Here is a 27,350-nt window from a genome sequence, read left to right as displayed (position 1 = left end):
TAATAGAGGGAGCCTTTGACATTTGGGTTCAGGCCGGATGCTATTATGAATACTGTACATATATAAACCTAATTCTGGTACATGTGCTGCATGCCAACTGCCTAATTACGTGCTTTCCATAAAAAAGTGCAATGCAATGCAGTGTGTATCATTAATAACATAGCACACATAAGTATTATCATCATTCCCGCCTGCATAATGTGCAGCACAAATAGTACATAAATGCATGCTAATAGACATGAAATCACATTGTGTGATGGGACATTATATAGTGCATATTATGTGACTCTTAAACCACTTCATTTTAATATATTTCACTTAGACTGTATCCAAAAGTGGAAAAATACACCTGATCAGGCTGATAAGGGTGATACTACACTACAAATAGTAATTCAAATAAATAAGCAAATGAATAAACACACATCTCTCATTCATAATTAAGTCAAACCTGACTTTGATTGAGTAACGTGAATGAGCGATTCTAATTTGAGATACCAGTAGTACGACATATAAAAAATCAATGTGGATATTCATAATTCTGTAGTAAGTTGTGGAACTTCTAAGGCTAATGTACCATGGGCTAACTAACTGAGTATGCATTTATTCACCAGTGCCTGGTACTGATTTACTGAACAATGGAGCAAACAAATGCTAATCCTCCTTAAATACGGCGCTGTTGCATAAATATTCTAACAGACATCGCTTTTAGCATATGCTACCATCTATTAGCATAAAGCCGGCGGAGGGATAACCAACAATTTAGCATGAGAAAGCCGAACTGAATGTAGTGCAGCAGTGTTTGACCACTGAATGACAAACTGAATCACTTAATTGACCTCGTGAAGGTGACACGCTGGTCATGATGACACACACAAACATGCACACACAGCCTGAAAGTGACCTGCAGTTTTTGCTAAAAATAAGCAGTATGGCACTTTGTTTTAGTTTTATAGTTCTACAGCGAGCAGATCTCCTACTAAGCGGGTTCGTGGAGATGGATGAAGAGACAATCTGTCCTGCTGGTGAGGGACATTAAATATTGACTAACAGATAGAATCGAGGCCCAAATGGCAAGAAATTATTCATCATTTGTCCGATGCGATGTTTTTGATCATTTTAGCCATTGTTATGTTTCAGACCTCTGGCCTCCAGTGCTCTGCTGCTGACCTTGAACTGGATCCCATCATACCCATGTTAAGATGAAATACATATTAAAGTTAACAGCTTGCTTCTTTAAACTAAGCAGCTGAAAATGTTGATAATAAACTCATTTGGTGCGCTCGGAAAATATTGCTGATTTTACTCACAACAAAACAGTCTTTTACCTTTATTTATACTTGTTTACTGAAGATAGTTGTATTTTTGTAGTACATTTACAATTTCTAAATCAATTGTTTGTAATTACTGTTGGTAGCTGAGAAGTTTTTTGCATTCCTTTAAATCCTTCCTTGAATATTTAGTAATGTACAGAACATCATGCTGTAAAAAAGACTTCTTTGGAAGTTTGCACAACTGTTGTATTACACTGAAAAAAATGGATTTGATTTAACGGCAGTAAAAAGCATTTGTCTTTTCACAAACATGGATATAAAACTTTTGATCATTAATCACACAAAGTGGTTGATTCCTTAAAAAAAGCATGATTCATGCATGATGTCCCTTTTTTTGTTTCTTAACTAGGCCTGAGAGGTACAGAAAAGGAGACAAATGCCTCATGCCCGGGGCATCTGAAAACAATTTGAGAATGCTGTTGTCGGTAATGCATTTAGCACAGATGGATACACAAATAAAAAGCTTTTTATGCAAAACTGATGCACAACAATATTTTTGAAATTGCCCAGTCACTCCATTTTTGTGTATTTTGCAGAATCTTGCTGCTCCTTCCTTTCCCCTCTCCAGTCAGTCCCTATCAGGCCTAATAGTGTGATGTCTCGTGTTGAGCGGAGATGACCAATTTTAGACTCAGTCATGGGTGACAGAATTACACAACATCCTGAGGAGTCATGATGTCATGCAACATATTCAGGAAAACTGTGAAATACTTATAAGGGAATAACTTTCAGATAAGTATCGACCATTAGCCCCTGGTTAGACCACAAATCTAAAAACAAGTTATAAGACTAATGTGATCTGATTAATATGTATTGCAGCTGGTAAAATAGCTCGACCGGCCTGACATCAATCAGACAAACTATCTCTCTGCAATTTACATAAATACCAATAAATTACACTTTTATTTCATAATATATAATTATAATCTGAAACAAGCAGCCATGATAGAACATATGCACAGCCTTAGGATTAGTGTGATAAAATATGGTCGAATGAAAGCAGCCTTTCACGGTCACTATTACAGTACAGATATTTATGTATTTATGGTCCGTAGGCTTTTGCAGTAAAATTGAATAATGAGAGTAACACTGATGAAATCATTTGATTAAAATGATCATTTATGAGTTAACACAAATAGAACACTGAAAGTAATTTTGTTGCATCCTCCAGCAACATGGCATTTTCTATGCATTAAAGCAGCTCCACAATCTGACAAAGGACATTATTAAAAATTATTCTTCTGGCATTTCCAGTGTGCTGGATATTTCAGAATGCAGAATGAAAGACAACATGGAAGAGAGAGAATGACATCAACCAAGGTCACGAGCTATATTCATACCCATGTTGTTTTCAACATGAGACACGATGAAAATAAATCCCTCAGGGCTTCATTGTGTTATCCTATCGCTTCTGTGACCTTTTTAAAATGGATGGTGTGTTTTTTTTCTGTTGCAATGAAATTGCTCATAAATAATTTGATCAATTATGTAATCCAATAGAGCCAGCAGGAGTGCTCACAGTTAGTGTTCTTTTATCTGTGCACATGCATATTTTAGTTATTTATTCCTTTAATTGTAGATACCATATTTAGAATTTGTTTTTGGTGACAGTCAGATTTTCCTGCTATAGTGACATGAAGGCCGAAGTCAGTATTATCTATTAAGACGCACACTTGAGATTGTCGCTGAGTCAACACAGACTGGCACTGTCTTGAGTCGCATGGCATTATTCAGGGCTTATATTCACCATCTGGCACCAATGCAAAGTTCTCAGCTATTTTAGCAACAGCAAAAGTAAAAATTTATTTTTCATGCATTCATCCCAAGGCACAATCCTAAACACACCCAGAAAACAATGTCAGACTAAGAAACGTGGAGTAAACAAGATAATTACTATGTTTGTGCTCATTAAATTAAATTATTTTTCCATCCACTGCCTGGTGCCTACTCAACTTAAAAACATGTATTACAGTAACAGATTTGAGAAGTGAATAATATGAAGAAGGCTTTCATTCAGCTGGGAGGTTGAACTGGCTGGCAAGTACTTACAAATGGCAATTACTTTAAACTCACTGTCCTTGTGCTGTTGTTAATTTGAAATCATCACCGTGTCTGATAATTTTAATGATCTGTCTTTAATGTCTGTTCACAAAAGGACATTTACTGGAAACTCATAATGATGCATTCATTTTGTCATATTGATGAAAGCCTTCATTGATACCTGTAGCGATCATACAAACACACCTCATATAACTCAGAGATGATTCAAGTCTTGCTCATCTGTTACACATTGGTACACATACATCTCATAGTGAAATGTCTCAAATGAAAGATCTGATACAAATCCTCGGAAAAAAAAGCATGATGTAAGTTTTGCCATTCTACATGAATACTCGACTATTTCACTCTGTGAGAAAGCGTGATCATTCCTCTCCTGAATGAGCAACAGAGGCTTGCCCTACATACTTTGGTCTTTGCATAGTTACTTTGCATAGTTGCAAGTGAATCCTTTTTAGATGTTGAACTGAGTCTGAGAAGTGCAGTCAGAGAGAATTTGTCTCTTGCCCGCGGCAGCTGAAAACAAACCAAATTTGAGCATGCTGCTTTCTGCAGAGCAAATTAGTACAGACGAAAACACAAACCAGAAGCAAACCCAAATGTAAACTTGAATCACAAGAGCACTTTTACAACACTCAGTTGCCCCTTTTGATGTTTTTGGAGGTGTTTTTTTTTCTCTCCCACTCCCAGTCGCTCTCTATCTGCACTGAGAGTGTGATGGCTCGATCTCAGATGACCAATTGTCTGAGTGGACATGCAACATGTCCTAGTCATACGGCACACACACTCGAGACGTGGGCAGTGTGCACACTTGTTTCCAGCCACGTGGCACAAACACATTCCTTGTGTTTCTGCCTCTCACTACTAGAGTCAATCACACACACAGAAAAACAAAACAAAACTGCAGCAGCGTCAAAAGCCCCGCCTCAGATGACCAGTGAGCTCTGACCCTCCCGATCTCTCATTTACCTGTTCCCTCTCCGTCTCCCTCTCCTCCCCACTCCCACTCCCTCCTCCTCTCATCCTCGACTCTGTTGCCACGGCAGCAAAACCTGACATTGAGAGAGAGAGAGAGAGAGAGAGAGAGAGAGCGGGAGAGAGAGAGACAGAGTGAGCAAATGCCATCTGAGTCATTTAATCTACAACCTGTGTGTGTGTGTGTGTGTGTGTGTGTGTGTGTGTGTGAGAGAGAGAGAGCTTGTAGGTGAATATGTTGGATATGTTTGTGTACATCTCTATGTATCTGTTGTGTGTGTGTGTCTGATGTGTATTTGTGTGTGTGTGTGTGTGTGTGTGTGTGTGTGTGTGTGTATGGCGCGTGGGTGTCTAAGTGGGAAGCTGCGTGGAGTCGGTTCATCGGTTCATCACAGAGCTATGGCAGTGCGAAGGCAAACACTACCTTTGTCTGTCTTACTGCATATAGCAGTGCTGTTTCCGTTTTCTATTTCATGTTCACTGCAAATCTCTGGCTATTTTAAAGCAATGTGCCCTGTAAGTGATTCACAAACATCTCTTTTGTGAAGCCTTTGTGCTCTGACAGAGAGAACAAAGTCAAGTCCCGACCCGAAGCGCTTTCTTGATTTAACAAAGCTTCTAGCCCAGTCTGTGTTGATACAAGGTCCTGATGCCACTGCACCAAATAAAGTCAAATAAAGTCAGATTTATTTTTTATTGCCAAGTAAACCCATTTTTCTCAATGGGCTTCACAGGCTCACACCATTGGTGCTAAGCTCTCTAAAGACAAGGGAACTTCTACTAACACACAAAAACCTTTTAGCACATATGCAAAACATTTTTTATAGAGAAGCCTTGGGAGAAGCAATTCAAAAAGACATCTCTCCTCGGATGGCCGCCTCTTCAGTAGAAGCAGCAGTTGGGAAAAAAAGAAGTACAATAAAAGAGCAAGAAATTGTAACAGTTTGTACAAATTCAAATCATAAGGGGTTTATAGTCCAACAATGGGATTATAATAAGTGAAATACCAATACTATTATAGAAAATCCAATAACTAAACCCGTACCATGATGGAAGTTCACTGATAGCAAACACTGATTGAAATTGACAGCACTCTATTCTCACTCAGACATTGTTCTCTTTTCAGCGCCGTGTGTAATAATATCATTCTTGTATTTCCAAGGCTTTGTTATGAATGCAAATGTTAGCTCTCCAAACAAGCCAGAGGGCGAGTGAGTTCAAGGAGAGCTTCCTAATTGTGATTAAACTGCTGTGCTTACATAAGCCACAGCTGCAACAAGTTGGACCTGCGTCGACAGCTAGTGACACTGAACAGTACATCTTTTTCAAACAGCTCCTGGGGAAAGCAGTGCACTGAGCTTCACCCCCCCAACCAACCCCCAGCTGCACTGATCCGAACAGCGGGTGGTAAATATGCATGCAGGAAGGCTGAAATGCAAACTCACTGCTGGCACGTACAAACACACAATACGCAGGCATGCAGACGTGGATAAAACAAAAAGACACGCGCTTACACATAAGCAAGCACACGCACAATGTTCTTTGAACCTTCCTCGAGAGTTGGTGTACGTATGTGCAGCTAGTGGATGCGTGTGTGTTTGTGTGTGTATATGTGTGTGTGACATGCTCGGATGTGACAGTGTCAGAGGAGCACGGTGGTTCCCCAAGCAGGTTGTGTCACTGACTGAGGGCCTCTTTGTCAAGGAGAACACTGGGGAAGAATTTATCCATGTCCAATGAACGGGGAGAGAGAGGGAGAGAGAGGGGGAGAGAGGGGGAGATGGATAGCTGGGGACTGTAACAGAGAAAGTGCACTGTCGAGATTGAAGAGACTGGTGAGAGCTAAGATAGGGAGAGAGAAGAGAGAGAGGTCAGTAAAGAGACAGGGGTATAGAGTGTTCCTGAGACAAAATAGATAGAGGCTGTGTGAGAAGAGAGTGAGACAGAGAGAGAGAGAGAGAGAGAGAGAGAGAGAGAGAGAGGGGGCAGAGAGGTTGAAAATGAGAGATCAAAGTCTCCGCAGCCCTGCTGAGGGGAGGACAAGGTGAAAACATATAGGAAGTGGGAGGAGTAACAGCAAGACAGAAAGCCGGAGTTAGTTGGGTTGGACATAATTGCACAAACACCTAATGCAACCCACAATATGACTGCCATGAAATAAAGGTTGTGACGCTTATAAATAAGGTTGCAACTATTCTTATTTTACAATTAGAAGGCATGTAGTTGTGTGCACATCACAAGTTGGTGCAAGGCTTTTGTAAAACCGACACACTTATTTATCTACAAAGACAAATCCCAGTCGGATATGCGTTTGTTCTTAACCAAATCCAACTGGGATCTAAACATTGTCTACTTAAATAGATAAATGTGTGGTTTGGAATCAACTTGGAAGCATAACTCTTTTCATCACTATTCCATATATTGTCATGGACTTAAAAATGCACTCTCCCAGAAACCAAGGCGACGCTTTCAGACTGCTCGTCTCGTCCGACAGACATCCCAAAACTCAAAGAAACTCAATTTACAATGTTTTGAAAAAGTTATGCAACAACTGCTCATGTATGAGTTGCCAGAAACGGCACATTTGAATGTGCTTCATAAATGATTTAAACATTTTAGAACTATCAAACTTGTCTGAACAGCCCAGTATCTCTGTTCATATTGTAGAATTCTGTGGTGCATAATTTATCTCCATTGCCGGTGTTCGGTGCCAATAATATAGTAACATTGCAGGAAGTGGCACGCCCTCTAATGTGGCAGTGACACTTTTATGTAGTGCCTATGAGTTTTGTGCAGAAGACTGCAGGAGTAAATGTTGTCATTGGATAAACTGAGGGGTTTTGCTAATTTTTCAGGCTGCAGTTTGTGATGTTGCTGTATTCGATTTCACTACATTGTTAGATTTTCATTTTACTTTCCCTCTGCTCAGAAACAAACATTCAACACTATATGCTTCACAAGGTTGTGTTCATTGCAGTACTTGTATTGAATTGCATTATTTGTAATAGCTGTTCATGTTATTGTTGTTTCTTATTCCGTATGGACGAGCTAATATTATACCTTTTACCCAGCATTCTGCAGTCAAGTAAACATTTTCAAAAATCCTATTTAAGATATACATACCAGCTTCCTGGCAGGCAACATCACATGAATAAATCATATTTGCTCAAAATGTTTAACCTAACCTTACAGGCATGCCTCAAATACAAATTCTCAAAAGCCCATATCACTGAGAATGGCAACAAGAAGGAGAGGTGAGAGTAAAAATCTTCATAGAGAATTGGAAATACTGAAACAAAAGGGATAAGAGGAACAGGGAGATGGTGGTATGGAGTGGAGGACAATGGTAAGATAGAAGTAAAAGGCAGAGATGGTGAGATTAGACAGGTACATGTTAGAGGAGAGGAGAGGGAGGACGTTTTTATGGGTGCAAAGGGAAAATGCTGAGTCAATGCGACCAAGAACATTAGCTGCCGCTTTGACACTCGATGCAGACACAAAGTACTAAACACTTAATCCTACAAAAAGCCAAAAGGGGTGAACGAAAGGTCCTTGGTATTTTTTCCTCTACCGCTGACGCACACACCAACCCGACCTCCCTGCTCATCCATACTGTTTGGGGGGAAGACACATGCTCTGAAATGGCCTGACCGTGCTCATTCAGGGACAGCAGCCCAGCTGTCTGCAGCAAGCGATCTCTCGTCAACAATGACTTTTAATTGTGAGAAGAATGAGCAAAAATAACACTTCTGTCCCGCAATGGCCGGCGGTACAGTCGTCTTGAATCCACATCCTCTGTATCCGTTCCACTTGCAATTTCAATTATGGGAATGATTCATCCTTCCATTATGATAACTGTCAGATTTTCTTGTGTCATACAATAAGGCAGAAGGGGAAAAACAAATGATTTGCCAGGCCCCCCCACCAACACCCTTCTCCTCTCCTTCATCTCACCCACCCACCCCCTCAAGCTGCTTTTCTCCATCTCAGTTCTTTTTGTCTTTCTCTGCATCCCTCTCTTCTCGCCTTGCTATCCCTCATCCTGCTTCCTCTGCCTTAGTCTCTGTTCATCCTTTCCTCATCTGCCTGGGGGTGTGAGGCGAGATAGCGTTCCCTCGTTTTCCGATTTACTCCATACCCCCCCCCCCCCCCTTCCTGCTTCCCTTCATCCCACTCTGGCCCTCCCTTTGCTTCCCCCCCGTCTCCTACCACACACTCCCCCCTTCTCCCTCACACTCTCTCTAGATAATTAAGATCTCTGATTTTACGGTTTTCTCTTTCATAATAGGCACTGCAGACACTATAAGCAAGATGCCAAGTCTCCTGTGCGCGCATACACACACACACACACACACACACACACACACACACACACACACACACACACACACACACATTAAGCAGCAAACACACAAATGCATATGCCTTTATATGCACACTAAGATGAATACATGCACCAAACAACTAAATCTCCAACTAGGATGAATGTCCCCTCTCACACTCTCAATTCTCTCTCTCTCTCTCTCTTGTACACACACACACACACACACGCACACACACACACACACACACACACACACACACACACACATACACACTCTCTCTCGCACACAGCGAGTCCGGATATTTATGTGTTTTTGCTTTTGTGTATTTGTCAGTGGTGCCAGCGTGCCGGGTGATTTACAGCAGGGTGCAGAATGAAAGCGAGCGAGGGGGCTAGAAGCAGTGTTTTTTTGTACAGCTCAGACTAGTCTGGCTCCGCTTGGCCCTCTCGCTGTTCCAGCTCCCTGCAGACTGACACCCAACTGCTACAGGGACTCGGCCGTGTACTACTACAGCAACAGAGCACGTACATCAGCCAGACACGCAATCCTCGCAGATTAAACACAGCAATAGCATCTCACCGTTTGCTCTCTCTGTCTCTCTGACTTCAGTAACACGGTATGCTTGCTTTCTGTCTCTCTCCTGCAGTGGTGGATGAAGTTCTCTGATCCTTAAGTAAAACCACTAATGCCACAATGTAAAAATAGCCCTGCTTTAAAAATTTTACCAAAGTAAAGAAGTATTAAAGGTACATTATACTAACAGTAATTCATCAAAAGTCCTCATTACACAAAAGTGCCCCTTTTTTTCAAGAGATACCTGAGAACAGGTAATCACTTAACTTGCGTACAATAACAACACGTGATCTAAAGTTAAACAACCTATAACCAGACAACAAATAGAATCAATAAAAACAATATTGAATCGTAAAAAAGTCATAAAAAATTATTGGATAGTAAATCCTTTTTAAAAAGGGAATAAAGAGAATTAGCCTGACAGCAGTTTTGTAGTTTATTCCATTCAAATGGTGCATATACGTGCGCACTGTATGTATGGGATATATAAGTATCCATGGAAGTGTCAGAAGTCCCCATCAAGAGGGCACATGATCTCACCTGAGGAAGGGAGGACAGCAGGAGCACTTCTTCCTGGAAAGGACACGCCCCCCTCAGGTGCAATCACTTCACCAAAACGAGAGGCTGTATGTGCTGCCTTGTATTTAATGTTAATAGTGTTGTTATGGCTTTGCAGAGCTTCAACCACACACATACACACACACACACGCACATGCACACGCACATGCACACACAAACACACTACATTTTAAATAGCATAAAATGAACCTTGGACTCACTCAGCCTTCCCACTAGCCGTTAGATTTTAAGTAGTAAGTGGATCATGCACTGTAGTTGCAAGACTTAAATGAAGTTGCGGAAAGAGGAGAGATGTGAGTTTAGAAGCTTTAGCTGTTGTGCTTTGAGAAATGAATACAATATGATGATTATTTCTTCTTGTCGGTAAGAGAGTGCATACAAATTAGTTACACAGCAGTGACGGGTATGAAATTTGTGATTGGCCTTAAAGCGTAACACATCATGATAAACAGGGTTTAGCTGCTGGAAGTAAAGATTCCGCAGTGTGACTGTTCTGAGTCTCCCATCATAGTACATTTTATTATTGATCCCTGTGAATTACTGTAATGTAAAAGCAGCATTTTAATGTGGCAACTTGGTGAGGTGGAGCTAATTTGAACGACTTAATATACTGCTATAACGATGCATCCTATTTTATAAATGAATCATGTATTTTGTAGGTTAATCTTATTTCTGCAAAGTAACTAGTAGCCAAATAAATAGTGGTTGAGTAAAAACTACAATTTTCCCTCTGAAATGTGGCAAGTATACCTGAGTGCAGCGCTTCAGTAAATGTACTAGGTTACTTTCCGTCTTTCTATCTCTATCCTGCTCCGCATCCCTTTTTGCAGAAACATTTTCCAATCTCTTCTCTCTGTATTCAATTTTGTTCTTTAATTCCCCCATCGTCCCCAGCACCGTTCCCTCTGCTTCTTTTTTTCTCTCATTCTCCTTACTTCTATCACGGCTCTCCATCTCCTCCATACCCCCCCTCTTCTTCTGCTTGGAGTATAGATGCTGTAATCTTCTCTGTCTAATGCTGTCAATAGCTCTCAATAACAATGAAATACCACCGCTTCCATCTCATCATTGATGAAGGCATATCCTCAGTTAGGATCTTATTTGTCATCATGGCAATCTGCTTCTTTGTAATAGCCAATCAGATAGCTCCTGTGAAATGCAGTGCTCCCATGATAGGTTCCCCGTTGTTTTGATCGACTGCACCTGAAAGCCCCGCCACTTCAGCTGGGCTCGATCAATACGCCATCACACTCACACATACCCTACACACACACACACACACACACATACATACATGCATGCAGACACACTTTGATGAAGAGTAAATTGAGAAAGAGACCACTGATGTGGGGAGCAAACAGAATACAGTAGCAACAGCCGACACAATGGAGCACTTTGTGACAGCAGTGTGGCGTAGTCGTCTCACTGTGTGGTCAGAATACACCAGAATGTACACCATTATACACATGCACACAAATATGACAACAGCATAAAACTGTTTACCTTTTCATGCAATATTGATTTACCTTCCCCTTTAAATGTAACTTTGTGTTACAACATAAACAATTTAATGAATAAGAAGAATGAAAAAAAATACTCCCACTGTAGGCGAGTTATTCTATGTTGAGTCTCACATAAAAATGGCCTCGCATAAGCCCTGCCTCTGGTCACTTTGAGCTGCTGTAACCATAATGAGAGCAACACAGCCATCTGCACAGTATGGCGCATGCTATTAGTATTACAGACATGTTCGTGCACACGCTTGCCCACCCTTTGACACAGCAAACCCAAGAATGAAAGACAAGTATAGTAAGACTGGAAGAAAGGGAGGTAGGTAATTGCATAGAAAGCAAAGGAGAAGAAAAGGGGAAGTATGGTTGGTTTATGAGATGTGAAGAGGGATTTAAAGCAGAGGGTTGCAGATTTTTTTTTGATGTGCTTTTAAACATCAAAGCCTAAAGATGTGCTGGAAAGGTGAGTGGGGAGAAAACAGACTAAATGAAGATCTGAAAGTGAAAAGGCTGGATAGAAAAAAAGGAAGAATGGAGGTGGGAGGGGCATTCAACACAGTGATTGACAACCCGCATCATCTTCCTCTTTGATGTATACACAACAAACACACAACGCCAACTCATTCCTTTCCCTCATGTGTTTGTCAGGGTCAAAGGTCAGCCTTCTGCTGCTCCAGCATCCCTGTTTTTACAGCTGCAAGGGCCAATTGGAGGTCATAAACTGAGTCTTTCAGCTGTCTGTCTGATCTGTCTAAAGCTCTAATCGGTGAACCAGACTTTTGCAACATTCCCAGGTCAACAGCCCCCACCAACACCACCTCAACCTCACTGTTTGTCTGTCACACAACACTCCTTCTCCTCTCTGTCTTCATCCCTCCCTTCATCTCTCCATCCTTTCGCACTGCCTTGTCAACATGTCTGTCAGAGTAAGGCCTTGTCACTCCTCAAGAGGGCTGCTTAGCACCAGTGCAGCTCAGCTGAGCTCTCTTTGAGTCCTTCTTTTTGGTGGTTGCATGTCTGTTTGGAAGTGGGGGTAGGGGGCTAGTTTATGGAAAACATGCAAGTGGATTTCACCGTGTGTGGGTGTATAGTACATGGCTGTATGTGTATTCAAGGCTGTTGTCTTTGTGCTTGGGAGGCTCTTTGTACGTTTGTACAAAGTGTTTCTAGTATGTGACTGTGTATCTGTTTGTATGGCTTAGTTTTTATGTACGTACTGTATGTGTGTGTCCGCACAGTGTAGATGTGTATGAATGAATGTGCTGCGACTTGTGTGCCAGCTGTTGTGATGTCGTCTTTGAACGCCTTGGAGATTTCTTCGAGGCTGAGTCCTGTCATTTTTAAGCGGCAGACTCTCCAGACGTGTATAGAGATGTGTGTACTGTATTTTATTGAGAGTGTGCATGGGACTCGGTTGCCTCTGTGATACGACAGGGAACATCTTCATAGCTCAATATGAAAGTCCATTGTATGTGCTGTCAAATTACAGGTGCTCCCACTGCATGAAAATGTGACAAACTGAAGATAAGCAGCAGGATGACAATTTAAAGAGAGACATCTTGTACCAGGAGAATGATTGTGTGTCCAGTAATGTGCAGTGTGTCCTCCGATCCTGAAGGTGGTGGTACAGGCAGCCAGCAGAACATTCTCCATGAGGAGCAGTAGAAGATGCCGGCTCTGCCAGCACTGCTGCTGTCAATACACTTCCTCCCCTTCCTGTTAGTCACCATGCTGCCAAGCTCCCTCAGTCAGGCCCCTTTGCTCTCCTCCGTCCGAATGGGTGAGTGGCCAGCCGTCCATCCATCCTTACTACACCTGGATCAAAAAGTTTCTCAACATACTTGTCATGGTTTGTTTTTGCTCTGTTGCCTCAAAGTGGGTTTTGCCACTTTGGTCAGTACAGTAAGAGATAAAGTGACAGCGAAGCACTTTGCCAAATGAGCATTAATAATAAACCTATTGGTGTCCATGCTGTCCTTACACAGCAAAAATATTTCCACAAAGAGAGATAGATAGATCTTATTGGAATTATTGAAGTCGTTTTGCTCTACTGTATATATGCAGTATTCAGAATAAAAGTGCTTACTCAAAAAAAAAACTCCATCAGGAGCAGGAAGAGCTGACACCTGCAACAATACTCGTCAATGTTTTAAATAGCAGTGCATTTTCCAGATTTATTGTAATTTGCATACTGGATTCTTAAATCCAGTATGCAAATTAAAATTATTCTGTAAACACAAAAATGTTTTGTCTGACCAAACAACTCATATACACAGAGGCTAGACTTAAGGACTTGTGCTTTGCAGCAACCTAATCACAATTATAAACATGAAAGAATATGTTTGATATTTTGGAATATACACTTATTTGCTTTCTGATGGAGAGTTAGAGGAGAAGACCATCACCAATCTCTCCTTCCCTCTCTGCCTTTCTAGCGGCAATCCTGGATGACCAGTCTGTTTGTGGGCGTGGGGAGCGACTGGCGCTGGCCCTGGCCAGGGAGAACATCAACAGCGTGATGGAGGGTCCGGCCAGAGCCCGAGTGGAGGTGGACATATACGAGCTGCAAAAAGACTCCCAGTACGACACTACTGACACCAGTGAGTGGAGCCGATGCATGCCACAGAGAACCAGTAGAGCAGATTCACCCAACCCATCAGAGTGATTAAGTCCTGCTAAATCCATTATAGTCCAGTAGGGCATAGTCTCTAATTAGCACAGGCAGAGAGTGACCACTGAAAATACCAGAAGATCTTATTATTAATGTGGGCTATTAATATTAATAGTGACCGTTATAGAGTATAAAAGAACAGTATAGTCTACAGAATACTACAGGTTTTATTCCACTTAAAAAGGGCGCTGGTATTTTACAAAAAAAGACAATTACATTTCCTGAAAAGCTGCCTTTTTGTGAGCAAAATCCTCAAATGATGACCAGAGTGATAAACCTTCACCACTTTCATGTGATTAGGAGCCAGAAAGGACTTGTGCTGATTAGTTTACACATCATTGGAGACCAGTAATGGGCCAGTAAGCCTGTCTCATTAAAAACAGTGGACCAGTGCCCTCCAGTAACAGCTGGCACTTCCTACTGTGTCTGCCACGACAAAAACAAATCATCAAATACTAATACAGATCAGCAGTGCAGGACAGCAGAAAGCAAAGAGCACAGCCGCTCCATGCAATTTTTATTGATATACAGAGTTAAAACAAAATGTATGGAGTCTGTGAAGACAGAAGCAGTACTGTTGAATCCAGTCACAGAGGAGACAAGGCGCTCTGCTCCTATTCTAATAGGTCACTAACCCTGCCACAAGCTACTGGCAAAATGTCTATGTGTGCTTGAGAGGGGTCGTGTACATATGTGCATGCATGAATTGTGTGTGTTTATGTGTGTGTGTGTGCCCTTGACCGATGGGCAGGAGACTCTGATAGGCTTGTTAGCTCGCAGCATTTTTTCGTCTCTGGATCAGAGAGCTCATCATCTTACAGCTACGGCTCTCTAAGGCAGGCTTGCACGCACGCACGCACTCACACACACAAGCATACACAGGCATTTACACATGCATGCACACACATCCCTTTTCTGCAGAAATGCATGCACATTCACACACGGTCCAGTTTGGGCATCTACGCTCACACACAAACAGACAGTGGACTAATTGGGATAAATTAAAACCAAATATGCCAGCAAGAAAATAGCTTATGACTATCTGAATAACACAGTTAAGTCACCAGACCCATGGCTGCTGTATCTGTGAAAGCAATTTTCAGGTGAGTAGACAGAAAACTTGAACAAAAACTTACCGCACAAACAAAATATACTGTACATAAACAGGGAAGTATTCTCCGTATGCTAAAGCAGGGGTTGTCAAACTTTTCTGGGTCATGGTCTCCTTACAGGGGAGAAGATTTTCCAAGGACCCCCTTATTCATCATAACACAGATGAAGCATATGCTTTCTACCATATGTACTCTTAGATGCTTAGATCTTTGTATTGTAAAACCATTCAACCTAAATGCTGAAGACGTGTTTCAGTGCTTCAATTTAAGACTAATGAACTTATTGCTGTGTGTAGGCCCAAAGCTAACATGGCAGGGAGTAATGGACAGTGTGTTTTATTGGGGCAAATGGTCCCCATCTGTCGATATGCACTTTGTAATGATACAGCACACTTTTATGATTCATAGCAAATTATTAATGCGGACTTCCCAGCGTACCACAGACTCCTGTGGGTCCCAATTTGTGAATCACTGTGCTAAAGGATGAAGCCCCACATGTCATGGTCAAACTTCTGTCTGTAATGAATACTGGTCAATGGCAGATTTTAAAGAGAAATACGCTCATTTGCTTTCTTACCGAGAGTTAGATGAGATCACTTTCGTGTCTGTAGGCTAAATCCAAAAACTACAGGCTTCAGTCGGGTTATTTTAGCGCTGCTTCATATGTATTGTACAGAGACGTTGGCCTTCTTATCTGATTCCTGAGAAAGAAAGTGAATCAGTGTATTGATCAGTAAGACAGACTGCAGGCTGGTCAATTTGTCAAGTGTCAGACAGATGATGAACACGGCTTGTCTGTTACTTACTTTTAATCATGAATGTCTCTATTCAACATAGTGGAGACGTATGTGGCAACAATTTTCGGTTACGCTTAGTCACATGACTTTCTAATGAAACAATTAAAAAACCGTAGCTGATCTTCTTCATGGTTCAAAAGAATAGACAATACCCAAGCCTCATCTTTTTATGCATTGATTTGTTGGGCATTTGGGACAAAAGGTGTGAGATAATGAGTGTCATTCATCAATTAAGCAAGCTAACACAAAGCTTTTCTGTGTTGACAGACAATGTAAGGTCTGAAATCAGTTTCTTAACATAAGCTTGGATACATGGATATCGAGACTTTGGTCATGTTGGGGTTTCAAAGAGTGAAATCTATGCTTGAGCAGACTGTACACTAAATCATAGAGTTTACTTCAACACTACTTGAGCAAAGTACTTATAGACAAAGTAAAGAAGTTCCACCCTCATCAATGTCTTCCTGCAAAAAGGATAATGATACAAAATGGCATTTGTTAATTGAAGGCAACCCACCAATCTGTTAGTATTATTCTGATGCCAGAGATATAATTAAAGCAAAGAAATCCTAAAAGTCTTTAAAAGCAGCTGTCTAAAGAAGTGAATTATAGCAGCAGGCAACGTCTGGCCTGCCCTGCTGTAGTCCTTGGAGTGTTTATCGCAAAATAAATCAGATTATAATGAGACGGATTGTGCTGCTACAATAGAATCAGCGGTTAAAGTGAAACCCTAATGCGGCCTCTTTTTTTGCTGCATTTTAACACTTTCCCCGGACTACAGCTGTATGCTACTACTGTATGCCAACTCTGTGCTGCCATCAAAATGAGTCAAAGCGAAAGGTATGTGTCTGCATATCCAATGTTTATTTTCCCTTTTCCCTTTCAGTGTGTCAAATTCTACCCAAAGGCGTCGTCTCTGTGATAGGTCCCGCCTCCAGCCCCGCCTCTGGCTCTACTGTCAGTCATATATGTGGAGAAAAAGAGGTGAGTGTGGAAGATAAACACACACACAAATATGTACAAATCTGTGTGTCTCATGTGCGTACAGACATCTCCTACCTCTTTCTCTCCGACTTATACGCCTCCTACTCACATATGTCGTAATGAATTTATCTAAATTAGGTTTCCCTTGCTTATTGGACTTTGTCTCATATAATTAACCACCATCCACCTGTTCCAACTGTTTTCTCCTTTCTTCCCATAGCCTTTTATCCTTAAAGTCTCTCTCATTTCACCCTCTCTAATAGAGCTTCAATATTCCGTTTTTTTCCTGCTGTGTGTGCTTGGAGGGGAGCTAATCAGGATGCATTTGCCTCCCTTAATGTTCCTCTATCCTCTCCTGTCCTCTCCTCTCTCCTTCTGTCAGATCCCTCATGTCAAGATCGGTCCGGAGGAAACTCCCCGCTTGCCGTACCTGCGCTTTGCCTCTGTCACTCTGTACCCTAGCAACGAGGACCTGAGCCTGGCCATAGGAGCCATCTTGCGCTCGTTCAGCTACCCCTCAGCCAGCCTGGTCTGTGCCAAGGCTGAGTGTGAGTACACATGTAGCTTCTTTTAGAGACATACAGTACATTACGTGTGACTGCGTGGCTGTGTTTGTTGTTTAGGTGGGTGTTCTTGTGAGCTTATTCATCTAGTGTGTGTGTGTGTGTGTGTGTGTGTGTGTGTGTGTGTGTGTTTGTGTGTATCTGTCTGTGGGAGTGTTGGCACAATCACACTGCTTGGGCGGATATGACTGTTTTGCACTGTTGGACACTCATTTTGACAGTCTGGTCATAAAGTTCTGTCTGTTGTCAGAGTTCAGAACATGGCTTCTGCTGCAGCCTCCTTTTTTTTTTTCTTTACTCATGCACTCTTGCACACCGTCTCTTATCCACCTCAAAAGGGTTTTAGGCCAAACCAATTTAATAAATATTAGTGTTTGAAATGCTTTCCAGCATTGGAAGAACTTAAGGCACATTTGATTTGACTTGCCAGGCACTCAGAGAGCTTTAGAAATCACAGGGGATTCAGGGCTTAGTCACTAGCACTTTTTATTTTCATTTTGAAAGAGTGCGTTATTGATTTATTATGCAACGCCCCATCGAGAGTCGCAGGAATTAAAGGGCTTGGTCGGATGGTGGCTGTAGTATTCAAACTAAACTTTTGTGAATAGATGAAATACTACACTCCCACTGGATGGCCGCCTAACTTTTCGTGTGAGTGATACTGAGCTGTTGTGCAGCTGTTTACTGCTGACACCAGCCAAGTTGAACCGTGCAAGAACTGAAGGGCAATTACATAAAGAATAAGTGGCACCATTGAAGTCTGTGAACACTTCTCGTGGCAAAGTGAAAAGGACGGATTTTGACAAACCAAGAGCTGTGACATTATGAAAAATGTATTCAGTCATTGAGATGCTTTCATTATCTCCCCAGCAGGTAGCCGCAGCCGCCTCGTGCTTTCCAGAAAGTAAGCTGAATTCCTTGTGGACTCGTCATTTCATTGCACTAAAAGAGCTTTGAAATGGCATCAGATTTCTCTTTATCTTTTTTTTTCCTCCAGTTTTGTTCATCAGTGGAATGTGTAGATATAAGAGCCCTGTCTTTCACCAGACTTTTCCTGTCGTAAGAATCAGAGGCAACAGATAGCATCATAGTTACTGTCCGGTTCTTTGCCTGTGGAGAGACGAGGAGGGGTGCGTGTGTTTAATATATTTAGCTTGAAGGTGATCTTTACAAGGTTATCACACTCACAGACTCTGACCCACTTGGCTGCGCTATCTATCGCCATGGAGCTGGTTGCCATGGCTGCAGAATAGGTGCTAACTGCCACTCAACAGCCTTGTTCCACACTGTGAACGACCGTGTGGGTGTGTGTGGCACGATATGTGTGTCTGTGTGTCTGATATATATTTTTGAGTGCTTGGTTCACTTTGTCCGTACATGTTTGAATGCACGTGTGTGTGTGTGTGTTGAGCGTCCTGTGTGTGTGAGTGGGGGTTTCGGGGTACTCGTATGATTGTGTGTGTGGCTCTGCTGAGGCGCTGCAGAGGTTCAACATCAGACAATGTTTACCACCAGCCCACTTGTTTTATTCATCTTGTTTACCCCAGTGGTGTGTTCAAGTGAAGCAGACATTCTCTCTTTTTTTTGTCAGTGAGGCGAGTAACATGTGAAGTCACACATTTCATTGACGCCACGCACGCATCCTAATTAAGTGACGTATTTAGAAGCGGGTCGTTTTTGCAACACCATGTCGATTGCATTATTTACATTATTCCCTCTTTAGCCCGGGGAAGTAGAATAGATATTCTGTTAGATGAGAGCGAGTCAGAGATTTTAGGTCATTGCCGACATATCGTTCTCTATGCCTGGGTCACAACGTGCTATCTGAGCCTAATTCCATTATGCAGTTTTTATGAGATGGATGAGGTTAAGGACAGCGAGAGGGAGAGACTGAGCACAAGGAGGAGGAGATGGTGGCGGCGTAAGAGCGAGATGGATAAAGACAGAGAGAGGTAACTAGAGCACAGGGCTAAGACGAGAGAGATAGAGAGGTTAGAGCTTATGTGTGTGAGAGAGAACGTGTGAAAGTGGGAGAGAGGAGGAGAGGAAGCTGTAAAGTACATTGATTTTTTCCCCTCCTTCTTCAAACTAATTAAAGTTTTGGCCTGGTTCAGTGATTACCCCACTGCTTACAGAGGCTTTCTCCTGCTGAAGGGCTCTGTGCGCTACTGCTCTCCTCCTCCTCCCCTCCCTCTCCCCTTCCCCTCTGTCCCCCAGATGCCTGCCCCACCACTTATTTACATAGCTAGGGGTGCTTTACTATGGAATTACAATTAGGAAACATCAGAGTAGACTTCATGGTAAAGGCTCACTCCACACACAATGTCAAGTGAGTCATTATACTCGTTTTGGAGAGGAATTCGCTTGTGTGTGAATTGTCTCAAATACTGTATTTACATCTTTCTGCTGCTATTTCTGTCCATCTTTTCTACTCATTGAGTCTCCAGTTTTTTCCAATTTTCTTTTAAGGATCAGTTTTTTGAACACATACTATTTTGCTCATAGTGCATCACTCAAAGAATTGAAAAGCACTGCTTGATGGATGGGACAACAGAGTGAATTACAAAGCACTCAAAGAGCGCATACCTCTGCCAAGGCTGAACAACTCTCTAGATTTATTATTCTATTAATAGAACATGTTTAGAAATTTGTCATACTGATTGGCTGATGGCCCCCATCAATTTTGGAGGATACCTCAAACCTCTCTGGGAATATATTTGGGATTTGTACAAAGATGAATTTCAGTTGAGTCAGACTCCTCAGCACTGAGTTATAGTTATATTTTGTCATGTTGGTGTGGCGCCATATGGCTAAAATGTCATCAGATTTTGATGTAACACTAGGGCTTCATATGTACATTCATGTACAACTCATTAAAGTCACACCAACATGTATCTGTACCTTTGCTTTCATCAGTGTGTCTGTAGCAGGTGTGATGCAGATGTGTAAATGGATGCAGCCTGAAAGAATCATGTATTATCAAAGAATCCAGAGGAAGAATGTTTCCTTACTGTCGAGGTGTTAAAAGCAAAATGTAAAGTGCTTTATAAATGGCCACATGGTGGAGTTTTCTACAGCATAAACTAAAAGGTGTTGGCTCAAAGGTCTTTACACACCAGTGTTTTTGTTTTTTCTTCTTCGTGAGATTATTTTGCACGTCAATGCATTTTTTAAACTGTTTTTGTCATGAATACTTTCACACAGAACGGAAATATTATGCAGCGAATAGGTGTGCTGCTTTTCTGAGTCATTATTTCCGTCACGCCCCCGGTGTGTAAAGGCCTTCAACACACAAAATGTGTCAAGTTCATTTTCAGATACACTGTTAATTAACAGAGAAACAAACATATGGGACTGAATTCAAACTTTCCTTTGTGAAGGTTATAACAGATGAAAATAAATCTTTCTCACAGTGAATGCAGACATACTGTAGCCTCCACATCAAATGATGTTTAATTTCCTGGGGATTTAGACAAACCATCGATCATGCTATGCAAAATGACACAAATACATGACCACCCGAGGATAAATCAAGATTTTCACAGGTCCCTCCAAGCTTACATTTTGGAAATATGAGTTTGTGTCTACTGATACAGACGTTGATATGCAGCTCATCTGTGCTCTGGCTCTGCCTCAGGCCTGCTGAGATTGGAGGAACTGGTCCGCCGCTTTCTCATCTCCCGGGAGACGCTGTCAATCAGAATGCTGGATGACAACCTGGACCCTACCCCGCTTCTGAAGGAGATCCGAGACGACAAAGTGGCCACCATCATCATTGACGCCAACGCTTCTGTCTCCTATCTCATCCTCAAGAAGGTCAGTTCTTAAGCAATCTGAGTTCTTCACAGCTGCACATACGTGCAGGATGTGAGGTTGTATACGGTACACACACAGTGCCATTTGCTTTTTTCTCTTCAATGTACCCATTTGGGAAATTCAGGTTACTGTCATGAAGGAGGTGCAGAGCTACTATCTGTCAGAAAGATAAATCAACTCTCTCAGTGGCTGCATGTTTGCTGCCATAACAGAATTAACATGCATGTTTACCTTCTCTGCCCTCCAGGGCTGCATAGGGAACAGTATGTATGCATGTCTGCCAGCAACAATCACTTACGCTCTTGAGAAAATATTTGACAAAAGAACATCTTCTGCTGGGATGCGGTGCAGATGTAACCCAGGCTTCTTCTGATTCATAGTGCGGCCTGTAATGCCGATAGCCAGCGCAGTGAGTCATAGTTTGAATGTGTATGGGATGTTTTCACTGGGCACATTGGAGCGGCTGTCCGCCCTCAGCGAAATGTCCTAGTGTTAGCCTGATGATGTAAAACTGTGATTAACGCATGCTCCCTCTCCTCCAACATTTTCCCTTCTACTTTGTCCCCCAACTCTCTTCTTTGCTACTTGCTTCTCAATAACTCGCCCCCTTTGCCCTCCATCTCTCTCCCTCCATCAATCTTTCTACATCTTCCCGCATTCTCTATGTTTCCACATTCTGTGTCCCACCTGCCCCTACTTTTATTTTGTCATCTTAATCTCTCTTTCTCTTTGTCCCACAGGCGTCTGAGCTGGGGATGACATCAGCGTTTTACAAGTACATACTCACCACAATGGTAAGAGCTTACCAATTCTACCCCTTCTGCTCCTCTTTCTCCATTTTCACCTGTTCCTCTCTCCTGCTCCTCCTCTTCTGTCCCTTTATGAGCAAGCAAAGGTGCTAAGGCGGAGGAAGTATAAGATAAAGGGAGGAGAGAGAGGTGACAGAAAGAGAGAGGAGATGAAGGGTGGGGAGAGGGAAAGAGAGAGAGGGATCTGAGAAATGAACGCACTGTACAAAGATGTGGGAGTGCAGATGAGGATGGCAAAGAAACTGAAGGAAAAGGGGTCTGAGGTGAAGGTGATGACAGACGTGATGTGCCCTTTTTCTTCTGCCACCCGCCACCTTCTCTACGCTTCCAGTGTTTTTCATCTGCCCCTTTGATACACTCACCTCCCCTTCTACCATTCAAATTAATGTGTCACATTATGCAGTGCACCTGATTTCTTTTTTTTTTTTCTCTACCTGACGTGCTCTTGTGCTTTAGATGCCACATCTTGTGTGTATATATCTTTGTGAAAAATCTACCATTCCATCAACCTCTCTTTCCCCCTGTATCACTGCTGTCCCATTTTTCTAGATGTCTATATCCGTTTTCTCTCTCCATCTGACATTTATATGTTGTCACCCCCGGTTGCCTTTCTTTTTCTTTATCTCACTCTCCTTTGCACAGTATTTTTCATCTGTGCTAAGATTTGATACACTGTCAACATTGTCACTCACCTGAATTGTCTGTGTCTCCTCCTCTTCCTTTTAGGACTTCCCACTCCTGAGACTGGATGATATAGTGGATGAGCAGTCAAACATTGTGGGTTTCTCCATGTTTAACACCACCCATCCCTTCTATCTGGAGTTCATTAGGAGCCTGAACCTCTCTTGGAGGGAGGGATGTGACCTCACATACCCGGGCCCTGCGGTCAGTCTCACGGACGCTCGAGTACTCATGCATGTGCACATTCAAGAGGGATTTTCAAAGCTTTGTTTGTACGCCACGTAACATTAAGCTACTTTATTCCTCACACTGATTCATGGAGCAGTTAAAGAGATTCAGCTAGTCTTTTGCTTGTACTTAATGGGTATTGATGTATCCATCTGTGTTTCCTCCCCACTGGTTTACTCATACCTCACATCTCTTCTCTCTCTTCTTTTCCCTGCCTCCCTCCCTCCATCCCTGTTAACCATTCAATCATCTCTGCTGGCACATCTTTTCTCATTGCATCTTCTCCCTTGGCTCCTTGTCTCTCCTCACTGTGTTTCCATCCCTCCCCCTTTGCCTTTCTCCCCCTCCGTTTCTCTCTTGTTTCCTCTCCCCCTTCCACAGCTCTCTTCAGCGCTGATGTTTGATGCGGTGCATGTGGTGGTGGGGGCGGTAAGGGAATTGAACCGCAGTCAGGAAATTGGAGTGAAGCCACTCAGCTGCACCTCACCCCAGATCTGGCAACATGGGACCAGTCTTATGAACTACCTGCGCATGGTAAATGCTTAAAGTATTATAAAATCACCTGCTGATATACATTACATGCTCATTCACATGTACATGCATACAAATATGATATGAGTTTGGTATGGTCTCAGTTTAGTTGAATTTTTTGATGTCCACGCTTGTGATATTTATATGAATTGTTATAAATACACATTAAAATTAAGGTGACATCTTCAAATAAGAACTGAAACGATCAACAAAAAATTTTGATAATCAGTTTATCGTTTCAGTCATTTTTCATATATTTGCTTTTTTTAGACTCTAAAACTTGAAGATTTTGCTTTTTTTCATTGTATGTGACAGTAATTTGAATCGTGTTTTGGACTGTTGGTCGGATAAAACAACGCATTTGAAAAAACTTGTGTGATGGTTTTATTTGGTATTTTCTGGTATTTTCTAGACAAAACGATTAATTGCAGATTTATCGACAATGAAAATAATCATTGCAGCCCTGTCTTGTCGCACCAACAGACCAAAACCCAAATATTTTCAAATTATAATGATATGAATCAGAGAAAAGCATTTGAGAATGTACTAGCCATTTTTTTCATGACAAATGCCTCTTAAGATCATCGCTAATCAGAACTGTGGTTGATTAATGTTCTCTCTGATTGGCTTATTGATGAATGACTACAGTACAGCAACAATCTGTCTCATCCTCATGTTGCATGTAACCTCTGTCTCTTGTTACTCTTTGACATCTCCCATCTCCGGTCGTCTGTGTGCTCCTCTCATCGACTACCTGTTGTCAAGGCAGCCTGAGCCCCATCTCTCATTGCGTCCTCCCCACCGGCCCGACATCTGCCTTTGTTAGTCAACATCATGGTGTGCTCCATCTTCAGCACCGTGCCATTCATCATAGATCTTGCTAACTGTGCCAGCACCTGGGTTTTGGAGAGGCAGAGCTGAGCTGTGAGGTGCAGTCCCGAGTCTTATTAGGGAGCTGTTGACTCCCTCTGCTGCTCTATCTGATCCCCTCGCTCAGTCAGTCACTTTCTCCTCGTTGATCCAAAACTAATCACCCTTGTCTTGTCCAGTCTCAGACACTTCCTCTGTCTCTCTAGCTCTTTCTTTATTTTAGCCTTTCACCCTCTCTTTCGTAACTGTAGAAAGTCGGTATATAAGATGTTATGTAGAAGATTGCCTGTATTTTAGTCTCCTCATTATTTCTACCTACTCTCTTTTCATGTTCACCATCCTTTCTTGTCCTTCTTTCCCTTCCTCTTTTATGCTTTCTCATCTCACTCTCTCCATCTGCCTGCCAGGTTGAGTACGATGGTCTGACAGGGCGTGTGGAGTTCAACAGCAAAGGTCAGAGGACCAACTATACCCTGCAGATTCTGGAGAAACACCGAGGAGGCCACAAAGAGGTCAGGAGTCACCTGTTATCATGCAGCAGCCAGGTCACACCGCCCTTAGGCTTTGGGTTAGACACAGGTCAGCCGTCTGATTTCACTATGCCGGAGGAGCTGTTTAACACAGATGTCAGCTATTGCAGGCTCCCATGATAGTCGCCAAATATCTTCACTTTGTGAAGTTGGTTTGATGCGGTTCACCTGACGGCACTGCCATCAGACGTGGATCATGTTGTAGCTGCAAATACGTGTTAACTTTAATTTCATCTGAAGGATACTGGAATACATTAGCTTCTTGTTTAGTTCATCAACTGAATTTCAAACGGTTGCTAAATTTGATAGCAGATCTGTAGTGTCAAGTCTTCTGAATGTCTTCTGATGTTTGGACTGACCCTCTCCCAGGCGCTTTGTTTGTTGTTTGTTTGTTGGATGTTGATGTTGACTTGATGTTTCTGATCTAAAAACATGCAAAAATGGCATTTTATTAGTGTTTGTTTTATTGTCTTCCCCTGCCTACAAACAATGACATTCATTCAAGCTTAGTACAGAGTGGATGTGCAGATAGATCTGCTTCTCTGCTCATCCTACCGTATCTATAATACTGTTCATATACTATTTATAGATGGAGGCTTAATGGAGTTTTATTTGCTCTTTGTTTTTTATAGAACTGGATTTGTTCAGGCTTAGTTTGTATTGTTTTGGGGGTTTTCACTCGGGCTCTCCTGGATCGGGTCTTGCTGTTGACATGAACTAAAATGGTCATGACGACATTTTCCTCTTGAATATGTTTTGAAACCACTATTCTAAAACAATTAAATTGTATTACGTTGGAAAGATTTTTCCAAGCAATGCCCTGCAGTTTCTTCACACTGTTGTTGTGCATGTTTATTTCAAGGATTTGAGCAATATGCCCGATTAAAATAATCATTTGGGTTTGAGTTGCATTTAGTGCAGGCCATTAAATCCATATTATGATCTACTGCATGGTGACAATATGATCATATTGTGTTGCCGTTTAACAAAACCCTGTTGTTTATATGAATAATTCCAACCAAACTTAGAATAAAAATAACCAAGTGTTAAAAGTGTGACAATATGGCTTTTGCTGAACATCTTCCACTATGGCAATTACAGGATAATTGTAAATGTTAAAACATAGTGTAACAATAATACAATCAGTGAAGAGGCAAGTTTGCAAACCTACTCAATAATGTCAGTTACAAATCACTATCCATCTGAAGTCATACCAGACCAATTAAAGCCGTAGCAGCAAAACCATAGAGTGTATTGAATTAATAAAGAGGGCGTTTTCTTGCTTAAGATGTCGACTTTTAATTTGTAGGAAAATCATGTGTCATTTCTTCTTTGAAAAAAGACACAGTTTACTTTACAGTTCTACACATGAATTCCTTTTCATTCATTTTTCCTGAACCAGACCTCCCCTGTCAGTCTGGGCATTTTATCTCTTTGATGTACAAGCTATATGCCACAACATATTTGTTAAGGGTAGTTGGACAGTGTGGGGAACCAAAATAACATGTTGGCAGACCCAGCCAATGAGGTGTTTAGGAGCATTTTGTTGCCATTATTCTGTCAATGCAGACTCCTCTGGTGAGCATTTGAAGGAAAGGTGGGGGAAGATAAAGATCAAAATGCATTTCACCAGCATTTCAAAGTCAAGATTAAATGAAGCATAAGTACACACATCACTGCAGATCCAGTCTGAGGGAATTACGTTGCGGTTCATTGACTGGAGGAAACACTTTCTCTTCACCTTCCCTTAATACGTCTTGCTTGGTTCTTTTATAGGCCAACTGCCTCCCATGCTAACGCTAAATACCACCCGATAACCATTCTTAAATCTAGACTTCAACTCTACAGGAGAGTTATGTTGTAAAATTAACATTTTAACTCAGCCCACTTCTCTGCACAACAGCACCCACACTGTAGGCAGGCAGTGGTGGTTCACAGAGAAAAGACCACTCTTAAATGTCAGGGCAGGATAAAGAGTGTTATAGAAAACCTGTGATTCTGTCTAAGGAGTCATTACCTCTCCTCTGACTTATTGAAAAATGTACAACATCTCCCAAAGAAATACCTCTGTGACCTGCGGTTCCACCCTTGACCACTAGTTAGGTCATAATCACATACTTATGTACATAAGTGACTTTACTGTCTCCATAAAAAGGAAATATGTGACCTTTTTTTATGCAATTTAAGAAAAGTGTTGGTAAAAATAAATAGACATGGCAATATAAGTATAAGAAGGCTTTTAATTTTCTCCCAGCTCATTGCTCTGCTTGTAAAGTGTTGTTTATTGTTTGAATATTTTTTTTTACAATGCATGCTAGTTGCCGTATGTGTACGGCTCCAATGGGGGCAATTAAATCAATATGCATATACAGTATGTAGCAGTATGGATATCAAGGCAAAGCGTAA

The 27,350-nt window shown here is 41.8% G+C and overlaps 1 protein-coding gene across 2 annotated transcripts in view; it reads left to right on the top strand.

Moving 5' to 3' along the window:
- grik5 (glutamate receptor, ionotropic, kainate 5) overlaps positions 1-27,350 on the top strand; it is a 76,273-nt gene that overhangs the window by 32,821 nt on the left and 16,102 nt on the right. For both annotated transcript variants that reach the window (XM_068735186.1, XM_068735185.1), the window contains exons 4-12: positions 12,971-13,132; positions 13,788-13,952; positions 16,819-16,916; positions 17,299-17,464; positions 21,117-21,295; positions 22,036-22,089; positions 22,831-22,989; positions 23,395-23,547; positions 24,822-24,926. In XM_068735186.1, the coding sequence (XP_068591287.1) occupies positions 13,021-13,132; positions 13,788-13,952; positions 16,819-16,916; positions 17,299-17,464; positions 21,117-21,295; positions 22,036-22,089; positions 22,831-22,989; positions 23,395-23,547; positions 24,822-24,926 (1,191 nt within the window). In that variant the 5' untranslated portion in view covers positions 12,971-13,020. The remainder of the gene's footprint in view (positions 1-12,970; positions 13,133-13,787; positions 13,953-16,818; positions 16,917-17,298; positions 17,465-21,116; positions 21,296-22,035; positions 22,090-22,830; positions 22,990-23,394; positions 23,548-24,821; positions 24,927-27,350) is intronic.

The sequence above is a fragment of the Cebidichthys violaceus genome, unplaced genomic scaffold (genome assembly GCF_023349555.1).
Source record: "Cebidichthys violaceus isolate CVI_PGR_0920_01 unplaced genomic scaffold, fCebVio1.0.p SCAF_7, whole genome shotgun sequence".
Lineage (NCBI taxonomy): Eukaryota > Metazoa > Chordata > Actinopteri > Perciformes > Stichaeidae > Cebidichthys > Cebidichthys violaceus.
This window is presented reverse-complemented; position numbering and strand designations above follow the sequence as displayed.